The sequence below is a fragment of the Scleropages formosus genome, chromosome 9, assembly GCF_900964775.1.
Source record: "Scleropages formosus chromosome 9, fSclFor1.1, whole genome shotgun sequence".
NCBI lineage: Eukaryota > Metazoa > Chordata > Actinopteri > Osteoglossiformes > Osteoglossidae > Scleropages > Scleropages formosus.
This window is the reverse complement of record NC_041814.1, coordinates 32,091,534-32,108,687: the sequence shown is the minus strand read 5'-3', so window position 1 is coordinate 32,108,687 and position 17,154 is coordinate 32,091,534. Positions and strand designations below refer to the sequence as shown.

The window sequence follows — 17,154 nt, the reverse complement described above, 5'->3', positions numbered from 1 at the left end:
ATATACAAGATACTAAGACAAACATTTGACTAACTGATGTTAGATACCTAACATACCTAACTGTTCCGATTTACGTCAAAATCTGACTCAAAGGTGACGTTAACACACACACACACACACACACATATTACCATGCTGTTTAAATGACTAAATCAGTGTAAGAAACATGGTACATAGTAATATGGTGTAAGTGAAGCCACACAAGTGACACACACACACACACACACACACACACACACACACTGGTCACGACCCCCTCCGTGTCCCTGGACTCAACTCCCCCCCCCATGCTGCGGGCTGCTGGCGCCCTCTAGTGGTCACACTCAGATCGGCGCTTCCATCGCCGAGAGACTCGAAACAATCCGTTCATTTCAGTTGTTCTCACTGCTAAGGTGTTCATCGAACCCTTGTTCACTTGTCACATAAGAAACGACACCAAGGATGGCTACGCCCACAATGCAAATGAGCGTGAATTCGAACAAATGAATGTCCCTCAGAGGGGGGATGCGGTGGCGCAGTGGGTTAGACCACAGTCCTCCTCTCTGGTGGGTCTGGGGTTCGAGTCCCTCTTGGGGTGCCTTGTGACGGACTGGCGTCCCGTCCTGTGTGTGTCCCCTCCCCCTCTGGCCTTGCGCCCTGTGTTGCCGGGTTAGGCTCCGGTTCCCCGAGACCCCGTATGGGATAAGCGGTTCTGAAAATGTGTGTGAATGTCCCTCATAGCCATGACGTCATCAGCCTTTGCAGGGGGCCCTTTTTTGGCGTAGCTCTTCAGGCGGGTACGAGCTCCATCCAGGATGCAGACGCGTTGGACACATTTCCAAAGGAAATAACAGTATAAATGTAAACATTCATCTATTCGGGACACTTTTAGAACCCCCCCCAATCCCCGCCCCCACCCCCACTCCCGTCTCGCGCACACAGTGCGTATTAGTACCAAACACTGCAATTCGACATCAAAGCCGAAAGGGAGCTTTGGATTACATCAAAATCCTGACGTCATGCATCATCGTTTTGGTTGCGAACTTGGACTGCAAAAGACTAATGGTCACATCTGCACGGGAAACGCGTGCGTGGGATCACATCTTCAGTTTACACACAACATCTGACTAGCGAACGGGAGGTCACGCCCTGAGGTAAACAAAAGTGGCCAGCTTCAGCCAATGGGACGTCAGAGCACGCGACAGTTCCAGTGATCGATAGCCTCTCTGACCAATTGCAGTGGCGAAAGTGCGGGCACTGTCTGCTCACCTCTCCAATGAAATCCCGTCGTGGGCCGACTTAGAGTTGCACGAGGAAACCTCTGAAACAGATATTCGTGGTAAGATCTGCGACCAATTAGCGACGTCGGAGGGGCGGCCTTTTCGGATACGCCGACCTATCACATTCTCCGCGGGGCGGGACTAAAGGTGTCATGTTCAGGGAAACTGACGGACAGTGCGCTTACCCAATCGCTGGGCCGCAGGGGGCGGGTGTAAAGACGACGTGTCCCGCCCACTGGCCGGTCTGCAGAGTCGCTGAAAAGCTACTGAGAGTCAGTTGTGTTCAATAAAAATGCACTCAGATGCAGCAGGTAAGCAGTCGTGTCCACGAATGCACATTGACGCACAGAGCCGTTGAAATGTGTCGCATTGTGTTGCGTGGCCGTGGAGAACTATTGTATTGTGGTGGAATGAGGGCTGTGAGAGACTGACTGAGTCAAACTCTCTGCTGCTTCTTCTTTCTCTCTGGACCTTTCGGCCTCTGGCACTATACCTGAGCGCTCGAACACGAAATGAAAGCCCGACACACAGCCAGGGAGTAGCAGCTCGGCTCTGTGCGATGGGGGCTGAGGCGCGTTCACACACACACACACACACACACACACTGGCTGACTGAGTGACTGACCTGCGTTTCTGCCCAAAACAAAAGCGAGCGAAAGGGGCTTTTTCAAGTTTTTGCCAGATTTCTACACAAACCCGACCAGCACGGAGCGCTCGCCCGGCCGCCTCGGGGGCTTCACGGCGCAAAGAGGGCCGTTTTCGGGGAGAAACAACGGAAAAAAGGTAGACGAAAAATTGTGACGCAGTTCGAGTACAGTACAAACGTCGGAGAAGAGACAGAAACATGACACGGCGCTGAACGCAACATCTGTATCGAGCCCACAGACCATATGACCAAGATATGAGGGACACCGAGTAATATAACAGCGTTGTGCAACAATTTAGATTGCGTTTTGTCGGCGGGGGTGAGTATCGGGAGATGGCTGTGGAATATAATGTCGTTGCTGTACAGCACTGGGAGTTGTAGTTCTTTTTAATCGTGTCCTGTTGGAAAGGGGCGGAATTCAGTCCCTGCGCGGACTACAAATCCCAGAGTTCCGCGCTCTTTCGGTACTTTGGAAAGTCGCTGCAAGTTGTCCCAGTGTTGTTGGAGCTGCTGTGCTGGTGACACCCATTACAAAGAGTTAATGTTACAAATGCAGCTTGTGCCTGTTGACATTGTGACAATACACATAAACAGCCTTGCATCCTTTTCCCACGGCCCAGTGTCATTTTGTCCCTGAAGAGGTGGTTCGTTCATCTGGCTACCTGGTGGTGATTTTAAATTGGCCCTGTGCGCGTGTGTGCCTGCCAGTATGTCCCATGTCAATGTTCCCCCATCAGTGCCCCTGCTGTTGCCATGGTTCACCCTGACTGTTGTAGAAGGGAAACCTTTGTAACTGAATTATTAGAGTTCTTATGGTTCAGACTGAATTTTGTTAAAACAATTTTTTAAAAATATTTTGCCATTTACCTGCTAATCCAGTTGCAGTAGGAGCAACCCTAGCGTGTAAGGCTGGGTATGTCCTGCTGGGATACATTGACAAGTTGATGCATGATGAGGTCCCCAGGTCACCTGAATCACTTGCCCTTGGGACAGGGGGTTCTATTTGAGTAGAGTCAGTTTCAGATTTGAACCCACATCCTGAGTGTTTTGGCACCAACTGCATCGCTGTGCTGCCCAGTAGAAAAAATGTGGCCTGTTGAGAGGGGTAACGGATGGCGCTGGGTTTGAGACCTTTTCAGAACCTGAGCCGGGAAGCTGTCGTGTTGCCAAATGAACGGTGCGGTGAACCAGGATGGGTGCTGCTGCTCATCTGTGTGTGTCTCACTGCAGACTTTCCTCTTGTGTGCAGACTTTCAGCTGAACTCCCATCTGTCAACTCTGGCCAGCATACACAAGATCTACCACACTCTCAACAGACTGGTAAGGCCTCCGCATTGCTGCGCTTCCACCTCGGGCATTTACCTACTGTAGTGTCCTATAGAGGTGCTGGGAGTCAGAGCAGAGAGGAAGGGGATGCGGGCTGCAGGCTGGCGGTCAGAGCACAGTTCCTGAACCGGAAGGGTTTTGTCCCACGTGGGGGCCAGGTTCATTGTTGGTTGCTCTCCTTTGCTCTGGAAGGGAGTGTCGGGACGAGGCAGTTTTCCTGCCCTGCTGTTCCAGGAGATATCCGCTGCTCTGTCTCTGTCCTGGTTTCTCATACACTGATGACCGGTGGTGTTTTTCTCTGCAGAACCTGACTGAGGACGTTAGCCAGGACACCCACTCCACAGGTACTGCAGCTTTCCTGAGTGTGTGCATGTGTGTGCACGTCTTTGTCCGTTTTGATCTTTATACGTTGGCCCCCCAACCCCAGCGTGCTGCTCCAGAGCTATGCCGCCCAGGAAAAAGAGGAGACCAACAGCAGGAGACGAACTGTATGTCAAAAAGAGTCGCCATGATGGGTACGTTCATTGAACTGTCCTTGTCCCACACCTCGCTGCACCTATAACAGGCACGGTAACCAACCAACCAACCAACCAATCAGAATTCACAAAAGTAGGATGTCCCAGAGGACAGTTCGTACCTGGCCGGTCAGTACTCAAAAAATCAGCAGCACCCAGAACAATTACAGTAACCAACCAATCATATAGCAGTCAGAGAGGCAGCTGCACCTACAGCAGATATGGTCGTGGTGTTAGGGTTAATCGAAGTGCTCTTTCGATCCTGCCTCACAGCACCGTTCAGAAGGGGCTGCTCTCACTGAATTGTCCAGTTCCATGGAAGGAGCAGCAGAGGGATGCATGCAGCAAGTATGAGTGACATGGTGCATTATAGGAGGGTATTGCTATACTTATGACCTTAATTGGGTCTGAGAGGGTTGGCCCGTTGCTCAAAGTTTGTTAGCTGCACTCTGTGCGCAGCTGATGCTGTGCTGTGCGCTACTGGGCGAAGCTCGTGTTCTTGGAGAACCTCACGTCTGTGTGTCTATCTGTCGGTCACTGATACTTTTGAATTCGCTTAGTTGTACATCACTCTGGAGAAAAGTGTTGACGAATAAATGTACTGGAGAGCAAGAGCTAAAATGCCTTTTTCAAATGAAGTGTGTACAGGAAACAGGAAACATCACGGGTCAAGAGCGACGATGTCTTTTCCACTAAGAGATGCCTTGAGTGGTTCTACGAGTATGCAGGTGAGGAGTTCCTTCTGCTCCCCAGTGTGTGTTCGGAAGTGTCAGTCCAGAATGCAGCCCTTCCTCAAGGTGAAAACAAATAAATACTCTCTATGTGTTCAAATCCAGTCAAGTCTGCTCCATGTGAAACACGCATGCTGTGCAAACCTGCACGTAGATTTACATCTGAGATGTATGTTGCTTTGGAGAAAAGCCTCTGCTGAATGAATACATTTTAAATGTACACACACATAGAAGACTTTGACATCACTGAGATGAAAGCACTGACCTGCAGTTGCCTCTGCCACAGGCTGTGATGATGTGGTTGGACCAGAGGGCATGGAGAAGTTCTGTGAGGACATCGGTGTGGAGCCCGAGAATGTGAGTGTGAAGTGTGTGGCTCTTCAGACCAGAAGAGGGCGCCGTAAAGCGTGAGCTGTAATGGTGGCTAGACTTGTGTGCTCAAACATTTGACTTGTACTGTACATGGGCGAATACACTCGTACCTTGTTAGACATCTGTTAACAATTTTCAAAGGTTCAAATGTTTCCCAGTATGTTGCCTTTTCCACACCACTTGTATTTTCTAAAATAGTTCTGTGAGGCAGTGAAAATGGGCTGTGCTTCTGTTTGTTGCCATTAGTGGATAGGAGGACAGGAAAGCCCACTCAAACAGTGGGAGTGGCTGTGGGGGGTGGGGAAAGAGCAGCTCCCTGGGCTGCGTTGAGTCCGCGTGTTGTTTCTTACTGCTGTATCCTAGAGTTTCACAGAAACCAGCCGGCAAATAGAGGTACTGCTGCTAATCGCATTTGCCCTCAGTGGTAAACGAGAGAAGCAGTCTGTGTTTTAGCAGAAATGCCTTTTAATACATTCTCCACATCATCCTCCGTTACACTTGTGTGCTGCCTGATACACAGCAGGAGCACAGCTCTGTGGTGTGTGCAGAGCGAGCAAGGCACATCTCTTATTTGTTGTTTTGAGTCATTTCAAAGTAAATTTTAGCCTCAATGTTTCTTAAAACTAACAAAAGCTAATAAAATAAATGTTTTGGGTCATCAAAGTGATCTTGTCAGGTTTTGGGTGTGCACATGCGACACGCTGACCACACCTGTGTGTGTGCACACTGTGTGCAGGTTGTGATGCTGGTTCTGGCCTGGAAGCTGGATGCCCAGAGCATGGGCTACTTCACACTGCAGGAGTGGCTGAAAGGCATGAGCGACCTGCAGTAAGTCCTTGTGGCCGGAAGGTAGTGTTGCTCTCAGCTGGAGTCGCTTGGTGCTCGACGTTCACCTGGTATTGTTGCTGGTGAATCCTGCTTCTTTGAAGACTCGCTGCCTGAGACATGAAGACAGGTTTGATAGAGATTTTCTGCAGAGCGCTCCCTCCTAGACATGACCCTTCTGCTCTGGACCAATGTAACGGAAAGAAAACGCATGAGAAACGTGTAGACCAACAGCACAAAGTAATGGCGTGTGGAGTAATGGAGGACTCTGTTGCTTCCTGCTCCAGGTGCGACTCCACGGAGAAGTTGCGGAACTCCCTCGATTACCTGAGGTCTGTGCTCAATGAGGCCACCAACTTCAAGCTCATCTACAGATACGCCTTTGACTTTGCCAGGGTAGGTGTGTGAGGTGGGAATTGGCCCGGACCTTGCATCCTGTTCCTTTCCTCGTCTGTGTCGGCCACGCCCGCAGAAGGTGGACTGCGTGGCTACGGCCCAAACGTTCATGTGCTCCATATGTGAACCTCTCTTTGGCCACTCATGAGCGATTTCACATGTACGTTAATGTCATATCACTCTGCCTCTGTGGTGCATAGTGTTCTACAAAGTTCTCACTGTGGCACACTGAAAATGTGCAGGAGAAAGACCAGCGGAGTCTAGACCTGAACACGGCCAGGTGCATGCTGGGACTGCTCCTCGGGAAGACGTGGCCGCTCTTCCCAGTGTTCAACCACTTCCTGGAGGTACTGGGCGCACCACAGCACATGGGTTGTTGGGGCCCTCGCCATTTGACCTCCCTGACCTTTTGACCCACTTCTCGACCTTCTGTTGTGCAGCAATCGAAGTACAAGGTTATTAACAAGGACCAGTGGTGCAACGTGCTGGAGTTCAGCAGAACCATCAGCCTGGACCTCAGCAACTATGACGAGGATGGCGCTTGTAAGTATGGCATGCACACGCACACCTCTCATGAGAATCCCTCATGCGGCATGCTACCCCTCCCCCACCAGGGCCGGTGCTGCTGGACGAGTTTGTCGAGTGGTACAAGGAGCGGCAGATGTCGTAGCAGCCGAGGAGCGGACCTACAGCGGGAGAACAGGACAGACACACGGACGGAGAAGGACGGCCCTGCACACCTCACCCCAAAGCCCCCCACACACACGCACGCACACTCCCGTCCCTTGTCCTGCCATGCATTGTAGGTGTGGGACTCTCCTGTGCCCACTGTGACACATGTACCGTGTTGTGTGCTTCTGTGTGACTTGCAGATGGTCGGTTTGTTTGGAGGGGGAAGAACAGTTTTAATGTCACTTTGTGGGTTTTTTTTTTTTTTTTTTTTAAAAAAAACCCAGATTTCCACAGAAATGAGGTAAAAAGGCTATAACTCTGAGCTCTCTGCACCTGCTCCCTCAGTATTTTTAGTCCCTCCAGTATTTTCACAGAGCGAGAGCTTACTAACACACCAGGTCACTGTCTCGTTGGCTACAGGTGCGATTGAAAGCCACCCAGGTGGGTGTGAGATTGAGGCTTAATCAATCAATGTGTCATATGGAGAGGGAGAGCAACCCCTTGAAGCTTGGTCTGGGATGAAATGCATTCAACCCACAGACCTGCTGCAGGGATCTGTGTCGTGACCTCATTTTCTCCAACAATTCTCGTACCCCAACAACTGCACAGTGGCCAGCAGGTGCTGGTTGGGTTTGTGTCCCTCTGGGATCTTCGGCGTGTGTAGGCATGGGTGACTCCTGCACCGCTGACACAGTAGGTAGGTCACGACCTGTGCACGACCCTCTCTGGCTGTTGACCTCTGACTGTTAGCAGGATGGAGATTTGCTGTGTTGTCTTTGGTCAAACTGGGTGGTAGAGATCAGTCCCTGTGATGAACTGATTCCTGTTTCAGGAGGGGGCTGAGTTTGACTGGACATGTGTGCAGTGGACGAGTTCTTCAGCACCGTGCCAAAGCCAGTACCCCCATGGGTGCCAGTCTCCTCCCCATCTCTTTCGCTCACACACACACTTGTATGAAACTGGTGTTGGCACTGAGATGACCTTGAGGTGGCTGCCAGCAGGAACCACGGCATGGCCTTTCCCCGGACTGTGGACCACACGGTCAGTGGTCATAATCTGCTTTTATTGAGTTACTGAGGTTGTCAGCAGAAGCAGGCAGCAGAACAGGCACATGGGGTTGGACAGCAGTTCCTAGCGCTGCTTTCCAGGGACTCGTCGTGATGCTCATCATACTGTGACCGTACGCTTCCTGCACTTCTCTGGGACTTTTTGGGAAGCCATGTTTCTCATCTTGTTCCGTTTTATTTGTTCCCCTTTAAATTATGGAAAATATTAGTTTTCATTTTTGCTTAGAGAAATATGAATCTTACTGTACTGCTTGCAGGTGAAAAAAGAGCCAAATTAAGGGAATATGTGTAAAATTTACACCCTTTACAGGACCTGTACCTTGTAGTCGACGCGCAGTCCAAGTCAGTCCTGTGATACAGCCTCATCGGTCAGGATGTTTGTTGGGTTACAGCCCATCTTACCTATGGGGTCTCCACAGCTGAGACAGAGAACTGCTGCTGCCGGGCAGCTGCATAGTTTCTCGAGGGCGTTGGGGTGGAAAGGACTGAAAGACTGAAGCTTAGCAGAAGCCCTGAAGTTTCTGGTTGGTTACTCCCAGCATGCATTGCCACACTATTTGAAACCTTTAACTGCCTCCAATTTGCTCCTTGCACTCGCAGGTCCCATTGTGTTCAGACTGTGGCTTGGAAAGTGAACGGTGTACAAGGTGTGTGTTTATTCTGCTCAAGACCTACCTGGAGGGTGGGAGAACTTCTCTGTATCATGTGGAAACTTGCATTATGAGCTTTATGGAATACCCTGATTTTCTGTTTTAATGCTTTGAAAATGAGATGTGTGTAAACTGGTGCTCCTGATGCACAGCAAACTCCCTGGCTTAGTGATACTGACTCCAGGCCCCGAGGTGGAGGTATTTGGCCCAGGTGCTCATGGGAGTTGTAGTCCGGCGCTGCCTGCTAGCTAAGAGTGTGTGCTCTCGGCAGCACCACCTGTGCCAGACTGGACTAAACTTCCCCTTGAATACAGGTGGTTGGGGGGGAGTCTTCCTCGGTGTTCCAAGCTCTGGGGGGGGGACGCCAGTGGGATCCACAACCGCGTCTCAAATCGGTCCTTGTCTGTCAGTGACTGTACGCTTAGCCTTGGTGATATCCCTCTTCTGACTGTGTCAACGTACGAATGTGTCTGTTTCCTCTGTAACTAATCTCCAGATAAAAGTCTTTACCAAACAGATGTCTTTTGTGGGTTTATTATTGTGTGGGCTGTTTGAAATGTGCATTTCATTTGATGCTTTGCTTTGCTTTTTAAAATGTTTAGCTCCATATCATTATTTATCCCTTTATTAATTTTACTTGAGTAGTTCTTAATTGTGTTGCTCAAGGGTACTGCAGCTGAAGGTGGGATTTGAACCTGGGTTTCTGAAGCAGTGGTAAGTGCTGAGCTACCTGCTGTGGTGGTAGGGGGTGCTCTTTGCCGATTTCTTGCATACAGCCCAGTGGAAAGGAGAGGCACTTCCATCCTTAATGTTCTGCTGTAAATGTGATAAGTAAGCAGCCCTCTGGAAGGGGGGGGAGGGGGGGGAGGGGAGGGGGGGGGGGGGGGGGGGACGCAGAATCGTGCCATGAGAAGCTCGAGAGAAGCTATGGCAGGTATTTGAAATATAATTACAATGTGTAATTTGAATTGCACAACAGGTTTCATGGGCAAATGCATAATTTCTATCTCAAAGTGAGGATTTGGGATTTGTAATATCAAATGTGCATCAGTATTATGAGGTTTAACAAAATTTTCTCTCAGGATTTCTCAGTGGGAGGGACACAAACTGTGGAAGAGCCACTCTGAAAGTTGACAAAATGAGGTGGTGAGACTGAGGTCTTCAGGCTTCGCTGCTTTCATTCTTCCCAACTTCAACGAAATTTGTTCCAGAGGAAAGGAAACTCTTGTTTGACTTATCTTGTCCTTTGTCATTTGTCCTTGTGTCCACATGGCACTGGCTAAGTCCTTGGACACTGTAAGGGTCATCTGTTCTTGCTTCATCTCCAGACAAATGCTCAACATCTGCCTCTTTGGCCAAGTCTGTTGTCATCATGGTGGGATTGCTGTCATCCAGGGCTTCTGTATGCAGTGAAGTTCCAGACCTCCAGGACGAGAGGTGGTGTGGAGAAGTCCTAGTCGCGCTGTCACTTTCACTCAACCCTTTGTCAGCTCCTTGGCCCAGAGAAGAGTGGGCAGAATGGTCAAACACCTCAGTCATTCTACTGCTCTGAAAGAAAAGTCCCTCTGTCCTCAAGTCCTGCGGAGACATCCTTGAGACCCACACAACCTCCTGTAGGGAGGGGGAGGAAGGAGGCATTACTAGAGCCTCTTGTTGAGTTTTGTCTGTAGCCACAGGCTGTTGGGCCGAAAAGAAACTCCTCCTCGGTTTTATGGGTGGTCCTGAGTTCACCTCTCCAAGATGCGTCTCTGAAAGAGTCGCAGGGATGGGGGACCTCCTTTGTGTTGGCTGATCAATAGGTCTCCATTGTCCATCCTCAGAGTCAGTGGAAAACTCGAATGGAAGAGCTGAGTCGGACCAAGCCAGGGGCTCTGGTTCTTTTGAGCTATAACTTGCTGACCTCTCTGGATGATCTCCTGCTGATGTTTCTCTTCCACTGATGCTGTCTGCAAGTCCCCATTTGCTTGCTTCTCCCATCTCCTCAGCCAGATGTCTCCCAGACTGCACTGGAACATCATCAGATGGAGCCCATGCCACATGTGTGCTGCTTGATGAGCAGTAAGAATGAATGTAAAAGGGTTTTTCAAAATTGAACTTTTGTCCAACTGCCTCAGAAGTAAATTTTACTGGTTCTTGAAGGCAGGAGCACAAGATGTTGTCCGGTGATTGATCTCTAAAGTCAGAATTCAAGGAGTATTCTCTTGATTGTTCTGTAAGTTCAGAGCCCGCTGTGTACCCTGCTGGTTCATTTCTAAGTTCAGATGTCAATGAGCAATCTGGTGGTTCATCCTCAAAAATATTTGAATTGCTGCTGGACTCATGGCATTCAATGAAACTGTAAGATGTTTGAGGTTCAGCCACAGAGTCTGTCTTGAATCTGTTTGAATCTTGGATAAATGCATCTTCGAAGGACAGCTGGTAATTAAAACCATCGTCCTGTTCTTCTCTATCATCCCTTTTCCATGGCTCACCTGGACTTGGACTCCAAGGGTCTGCGGTTGAATTACCTTCCGATTCATCTATAAGCTCAGAGCCTTGTCTGACATCTGTTTGTTCGAGTTTAGGGTTAGTTCTCATAGGACAACGTGTGTGTTCGTCTTCGTTGACACTTAAATTGCTGCTGAACTCATGGAATTCCCTCAGGCTGTCGGAATTTTGAGGCTGAACTACAGAACTCATCTTGAGTCTATGTGAATGTTGGATGAATGGATCTTTGCACGACATTTCATTAAAACCATCGTCTTGCTCTTCTCTGAGATCATTCTTTTCCTTGGGTTCAAATGGACTTCGAGCCCAACGGTCTGTGTCTGGCTGAGTGGTTGAATTATCTTCTGAAGGATCTTCCTGGAATGAGTCGCTGAATTCAAAACTCTCGCCACTGTCATTCCACAAATCGAGGTCAATGTTTGGATCTTGCAAGTCTGTCAGATGACCTGGGGAAAATCCAGCTTGCTCACGTCCTTCATGATTCAGACTCAAAGGGATTTGCGTTTGTGCGATGGCTGAGGCAGCAGGGAGGTCCACGTGCTGGGATGGAGAAACCTCCCATATTTCAGCAGTGACCTGGGAATCTTGTAGTTCTGCAGCCTTTTCAGGCCAGTCTGCTTCTAATTCCCCCTTGAAGGCACAATATAGCAATGAGTCGGGTTTTGGGTTCACGAGCTCAGTGGTGTCATGGTGACCGTAACGCTGGACTCCTCCGCTCACCCCTTCCACCTCTGTCTGCTTGACTGCTTCTGGGGTGTAGCTGGTGTCCATGTTGCAGACATTGCTATTGAGCAGTGTCTCTGGAATGTTCCTCACGGAGGGGTCTGATTGGTCATCACCTCTCTGCTGCGAAAGTTGGGCTTCCCCCGGGCCGCCAGCATCTTCGCTGTGGCTCAGGAGATCTTCGTCCTTTGAAGAGGACTCTGTTGTCTCGCTCCTCTCTACAGAGACATTCTCATAGGTCTGTCCAGCGTCACCCTCGACAAGCTCGATGGATCCAGCGTCGCACTGGTTGGTGTAATCCGTGTAGATTGTGACATAGTGTGGCTCATCGGTGGGATGATGGCTTCTTGATGTCCCGTTGTCTGTCTCACTTGTCCTCCCTTTCTGAGTACCACATTCTTCTGCAGAAAAGCCCTCATTCTCACAGGCCTTGGGAACCCGTCCAGAGTTTCTCTGAGCACACATTGTCCTCCAGAGAACGTTAAGGAGTGGTCTCGTCGCGGCTCCGAGGATAAAGGCACCGGCAAAGGTGATGAAGACCGACAGACAGACAGCCAGGACGAATTCTGAGTGAGTCTTCCCTGCGTCCCTTGGAACAGCGTGGATGTCTCGAGCTTTTCTACGTGCACTTGCCACATCCTCCTGGACGTGAACATCGAACACGGAGACTGGGAGCTTACCGGTCCACGAAGCACATGCGTACAGACCTTCGTCGTGCACCTGAATGCTGCGGATCAGTAGGGTGCCGTGGCCGTTGCTGCTCGGCGTCACACCAGAGGGCGTCCACCAGTACACGCGAAGAGGACCTGCAAGGTGGACAAACGTCACGTTCGGTCTTATGCCAAGTTGCACATTTCAGTTGGTCAATCCAAGAGTCTCAGCGACTGCTACTGTTTTAATGCCTGATGTACAATTACGCTCTTGGTCTGTTTCATCACGAGATCTTTCGTTCCTGGGTGGACGTAGTGGAGAACCGCGCGGTCCCGCCCTGAGATGCGTGTTACGAGACTTTGAATTTATAGCCAATTTTGCATAATAACTTTGCCTTTCAAAGCAATTTTTTTTGTGTTTGCCAGGACCGAATTTGGATTTTGTTTGTCTAGCGACAGCTGAGCGGCACAAGACCACAACCATCAAGTGGTCATCCTTTCTGTTAAAGTTTTGCTTGTCGATCTGCGTTACACCTTCTTTGGCCTGTCGATCTCAGTAACCGACCGCCGTTTGGACTGTCAAACAGGGCCCACATGTCCAGTCGTGAAGTCAGTTGTATTGTTTTCTTAAGTTCCCTTTGTCCTTTTTTAGTTTAAGGGCAAATGAACTCATGAACGTTGAAAGGTGAGCGTGCAGTTCTTAAAAGTACCGTACGTAATGGGCACGGTGGCACAGCGAGTAGCGCTGATGTCTCATAGTGCCTGGGTGGTGCGACAGGATGTGGGTTCGAACCCCGCTCAGCGGGTGTAGAGTTTGCATGTTCTCCCTGTGTCTGCGTGGGTTTCCTCTGGGTGCTCTGGTTTCCTCCTACAGTCCAAAGGCATGCTGTTCAGGTTCCCCTATAGTGTGTGTGTGTGTGTGTGTGTGTTCCACTGATGTATGGATGAGTGACCCAGTGTAAATAGTGTATCTAGCAGTGTAATTCACTGCGGTGAATAAGGTATGTGGACTGATAACACTACATAAATTTCATTGGAAGTCGCTTTGAAGAAAAGCGTCTGATAAATGCAATGGGCGCAAAAGAACTAAGCGAGCACAGCTGGACGGTCGGACGGGATTATTATTATTAGAGTAATTAAATCAATGTAGCAATTTGAAACGTTACTCTTGTCATGAAAACTTAACTTTTGTAAACCAGCAGTACTACTGGTCCTAAACTGGGTCCAAGAGTAACGACAGTTCACCTTACGAAGGGTCCATGAGCGCATTGCCCTCGTAAGGTGGGGAGATGCACTTTGTCCTAGTGTCACGTGATCCATTACCCTGCTGCTGGACGTGGCAGGGCAGGAGCACGTCGGCGCCCGAGGCTGTGGACACCTCCTGATAGAATGTCGCGCTGCGGTGTGTCACGGCACAGGTGAGCTCCGCCTCATCCAGGTGCAGCAAGTCTCTCCCAGCCAGGTGAGGTGGCTCCTCGCACAGCAGCTGCCAAGGAAGGCGCCCTCGGTCCCGGTCGAAGGCCATCCACCTCTTCACGGTCCGCAGATCGCAGTCGCATCTCCAGCGGTTGCCCCGGACGTTCACTCGCGCGTCGAAGTTTCGGACCGACAGGTACGCCGCCGTCGCCGTGGTGCTCAGGGCGTTGAAACTCAGATTCAGAACCTTGGGTCGGAAACACCGGAGAAGAACATCTTAGCGCAGCGCGCTGGCAGAGCCATGGAAAGTGGCTCCAGAAACTGTTGCTAGGGCTCGTTACAAAGGGTGCTGTTGCTGACCTACTGGTGGGGACGGGGACATCCGGTGTCTACGAGCTGTACCTGCACGTCCTCTGGGGACCCAGCAAGCACAGGTGTTTGGATACGTTCCTGGGACGTCTGCACGCTGTGGCCCAACCCCCAAAACATGGTGTCGTTTAAAGCCCCACCGTGTTGGCGTTAGGGGTCATAGGACACAGTGTTACAGTACGTCCACTTTGGGGGACGTGCTGAAAATGTCGTGTCCTCTAGGGTGGACAAAAATGAATGGCCGTGAATCGGGAGGATCCGAGTTATTAATTTCTGAGCATACAAACGTCTACTTTATTTTAGAAGCTGAAACTTTCAAACACTGTGTGTGTGTGTGTGTGTGTGTGTGTGTGTGTGTGTGTGTGTGTGTGTGGGGAACGCCACCTGTGTCCTGCAGGCAGCCAACAGAAGGCAGCGAAGAGCTCAGTGCTGCTGTTACTCCACTGCAATGCGCACCGTCACACTTGTACACTGGGAGGCTGTCGGTAAAAGTGCCGTAACTGCGGTGGAACGGGTGCCGATAGCGAAGGGGTGTTACCCGGAGCGCGAGCGCGCGCACACACACACACACACACACACACACACACACACACACACACACACACACAGAGGCAGCCGCGTTACCCGGAGCGCATGCAGGTCCTGGAAGGCCAGCGGGTGCACGGAGGAGATGGCGTTGTGCTGCAGGTAAAGCTCCTTGAGCTGTTTGCAGCCCTGCAGGTCTCTGTGTCGAAGGGCGTCGATGTGGTTGTGCGACAGGTGCAGCACCCGCAGGAACACACCTCCTCCAAGCCCTGGAGAGGGAGAGAGAGAGAGCAGCGGAGGATCAGCGTGTTGGGGGGGTTGGGGGGGCACCACCGCATAACCGCACCTGGTTCCTCTGAGAGTACAAGGTCCTAAGGACTCGGCGGTCACGCGCACCACCGGCTGCTCCGGCCCTCCGGAACACGGGTTCCGCCAGGCTGCTCACCTTTGCTCCAGGTCAGCTGACAAGGAGCAGAACGCGAACACCCACCCTACAGCGCTGCTCGTTCGAGACCAACGTGTAGCTGTGCGCTCTCCGTGCTGAAGACTGACGTTAACTATGTTTATTCCATGACTGCCTCTCTGCAAGCGACACACACACACAGGGAGAGAGAACAGAGACTAAAAGGACCAAAAAGTCCCAGGTGACCTGAGGTTTTATACTGCAGTAAATTACCTCCAGTCCCTCATACACGTGTGCGGAGCAATAGAAACACACACGCAGTTTCGAGTCAAGAGTCACCGTGAACCTCCCACCATCACTCTCACTGACCGGGCATCAAATCCACGTCCAGCTGAACCATCGAGGCTCTGTGAGGCACTAGTGCTACCCGCTGAGTTACCCGGGCCCTGCAGGGCATCTTGGGCAAAGGGCTCAGCTAAATCATGGTAAATAACACACCTGAACACCGCACTCTTTCCTCTGCTCTGTCCGTACTGTATCTGAGGTCCAACCGCAAAGAAGACGCACGAGTCCTCCCGGAGGACAGGCGAGGTTCTCCTGGAACCACCGTCGAGGGGGTAAAAGCACACCGTGCTGTGGTTTATTACCCCTTCTCCGCATGCCGCCGCAACGTACCTCGACCGTCTCTCTTTTCTGATTGGCCGAGGGCTGCGATCCCGTCCGCCTCGGGCAGGATCGCAGACCAAAGTCCCGAGAGCACGAGATGCTCCGTCCTTCCGTCTGAACTTCCTGTTTTGGAGCGGGGACTAAGGCCACTGCAGCAGACCTTTACTGCGGTGTGCTGCCACCCTGTTTTTACCGCTTTTGACCTGCGAGCCCAGCGCGGCCAGCTGGAGGAGGTACGGCTCTTTTGGGGACTCGGCGGCGAACGCGAAGCGCAGCCGTAGCGAAGTGTGGTCCGTCGAGGTCCGACGCGGTCCGCTTCGCTCACCTTCAGGGACGGCGCGGAGCCGGTTCCTCTCCAGGGACAGCAGGCGCAGACGGGGGGCCCACGAGCCGCAGGGCCGCGGGCTGCCTGGCGGGGGGGGCCGCGCGCACAAGGACAGGCTGGCGATGCGGTTGTGCGCCAGCAGCAGGCTGGTAAGGGCCCGCAGGGGGACGGGGTCACGACCCCTGGGGGGCATCGCGGTCAGGTCGTTGCGCGACAGGTCCAGGGAGGCGACGGTCGCCGGGAGCTCCAGCGGGGTCGAGGAGGACAGACCCGCCCGGGAGCAGTTCAGCCGGGGCCCCTGCCGGCACAGGCAGGGCACGGAGCAAGCGGGCGCAGGCTGAGAGGGGCGAGAGGGCGCCCCCTGGAGGAGGAGCAGGAAGAGGACGACCCCTGGGCTGGGACCCATCGCTCACTCCCCTGCAAACTGTTACACACACACACACACACACACGCACCTGGGACGCAGCTCTGCTCTGCAAAGCCCCCCCAGGCATCACCCTCATGAACAATTCCACTCTCCCATAGGTCTCCTATCAGTACAATATATCCCATCACTTTGTCATTCCCGTGTTTGTATTTATTCCTTTTACTCTAAATATGTTAATTTATTGTAACTGTTTTATGTCGTGTCTGTAACACCGAACGCATCGCGTTCCTTGTGCGCGTCAGCATTCGGCAAATAAAACCTGATTCTGAAAATGTCATGTAGCAGGATGAGAGAGAGACTCGCACGCTGCAGTGAATGTGTAACACACACGGACAGAGAGACAGACGAGTGGGGGACACTGAAAGCCCCCTCCAGTGCAGGAGCAGCAGTCTCCCCACACACTCGCTGTACAGTAACGCGGTGTCTCCGGTGCCGTCGGCTTTACCTGAACAGGTACCGCGCGGGTATGAGCTCCTGGGAAATTACAGCTCCGTCCCGCAGACCCCTGTACGCCGTCTCAGACCTGTGTGTGTGTGTGTGTGTGTGTGTGCGTGCGCTGCCCTCCCAAGCCGCTCGCTCTTGTGACCCACAGGGTGGGGACCCACAATGCACTGCAGAGCTCCACCGGGCTGCGCTGCCTCCTTCACGTGCTTCTGTTAATCACTTACCTGGTGGTGAAGGTTCTCGACGGAAGGACACACACA

The 17,154-nt window shown here is 51.7% G+C and overlaps 2 protein-coding genes across 3 annotated transcripts; one reads left to right on the top strand and one right to left on the bottom strand.

Annotated features, from left to right (window-relative positions):
• Positions 1 to 1,432: 1,432 nt before the first annotated feature.
• Positions 1,433 to 9,073, top strand: dcun1d4 (DCN1, defective in cullin neddylation 1, domain containing 4 (S. cerevisiae)). 2 transcript variants are annotated; one of them, XM_018733112.2, is made up of 11 exons: positions 1,436 to 1,570; positions 3,155 to 3,225; positions 3,536 to 3,575; positions 3,659 to 3,746; positions 4,386 to 4,474; positions 4,764 to 4,834; positions 5,586 to 5,677; positions 5,962 to 6,070; positions 6,313 to 6,417; positions 6,511 to 6,613; positions 6,685 to 6,828. In XM_018733112.2, exons 1-11 carry the CDS (start codon positions 1,552 to 1,554, stop codon positions 6,738 to 6,740), a joined length of 843 nt encoding a protein of 280 aa, XP_018588628.1. In that variant the 5' UTR covers positions 1,436 to 1,551; the 3' UTR covers positions 6,741 to 6,828. The 2 variants fall into 2 exon arrangements, with proteins under 2 accessions (XP_018588626.1, XP_018588628.1); XM_018733110.2 differs by having other exon boundaries at positions 1,433 to 1,570; positions 6,511 to 9,073.
• Positions 9,074 to 9,348: 275 nt separating this feature from the next.
• lrrc66 (leucine rich repeat containing 66) lies at positions 9,349 to 17,136 on the bottom strand. The gene is made up of 5 exons (XM_029254933.1): positions 16,896 to 17,136; positions 16,024 to 16,447; positions 14,729 to 14,898; positions 13,643 to 13,982; positions 9,349 to 12,475 (listed from the first exon to the last, which is right to left on the bottom strand). Exons 2-5 carry the CDS (start codon positions 16,427 to 16,429, stop codon positions 9,621 to 9,623), a joined length of 3,771 nt encoding a protein of 1,256 aa, XP_029110766.1. The 5' UTR covers positions 16,430 to 16,447; positions 16,896 to 17,136; the 3' UTR covers positions 9,349 to 9,620.
• Between the last annotated feature and the right edge of the window lie 18 nt (positions 17,137 to 17,154).

Coding starts and splice junctions, on each gene's coding strand:
- dcun1d4 (XM_018733110.2), top strand. Junction 4,835..5,585: donor TCGGTGTGGAGCCCGAGAAT/GTGAGTGTGAAG, acceptor CACTGTGTGCAG/GTTGTGATGCTGGTTCTGGC. Junction 6,418..6,510: donor TGTTCAACCACTTCCTGGAG/GTACTGGGCGCA, acceptor TCTGTTGTGCAG/CAATCGAAGTACAAGGTTAT.
- lrrc66 (XM_029254933.1), bottom strand. CDS start 16,429: ATGGGTCCCAGCCCAGGGGTCGTCCTCTTCCTGCTCCTCCTCCAGGGG. Junction 14,899..16,023: donor GCTCCGCGCCGTCCCTGAAG/GTGAGCGAAGCG, acceptor CTCCCTCTCCAG/GGCTTGGAGGAGGTGTGTTC. Junction 13,983..14,728: donor AGGACCTGCATGCGCTCCGG/GTAACGCGGCTG, acceptor TTCCGACCCAAG/GTTCTGAATCTGAGTTTCAA.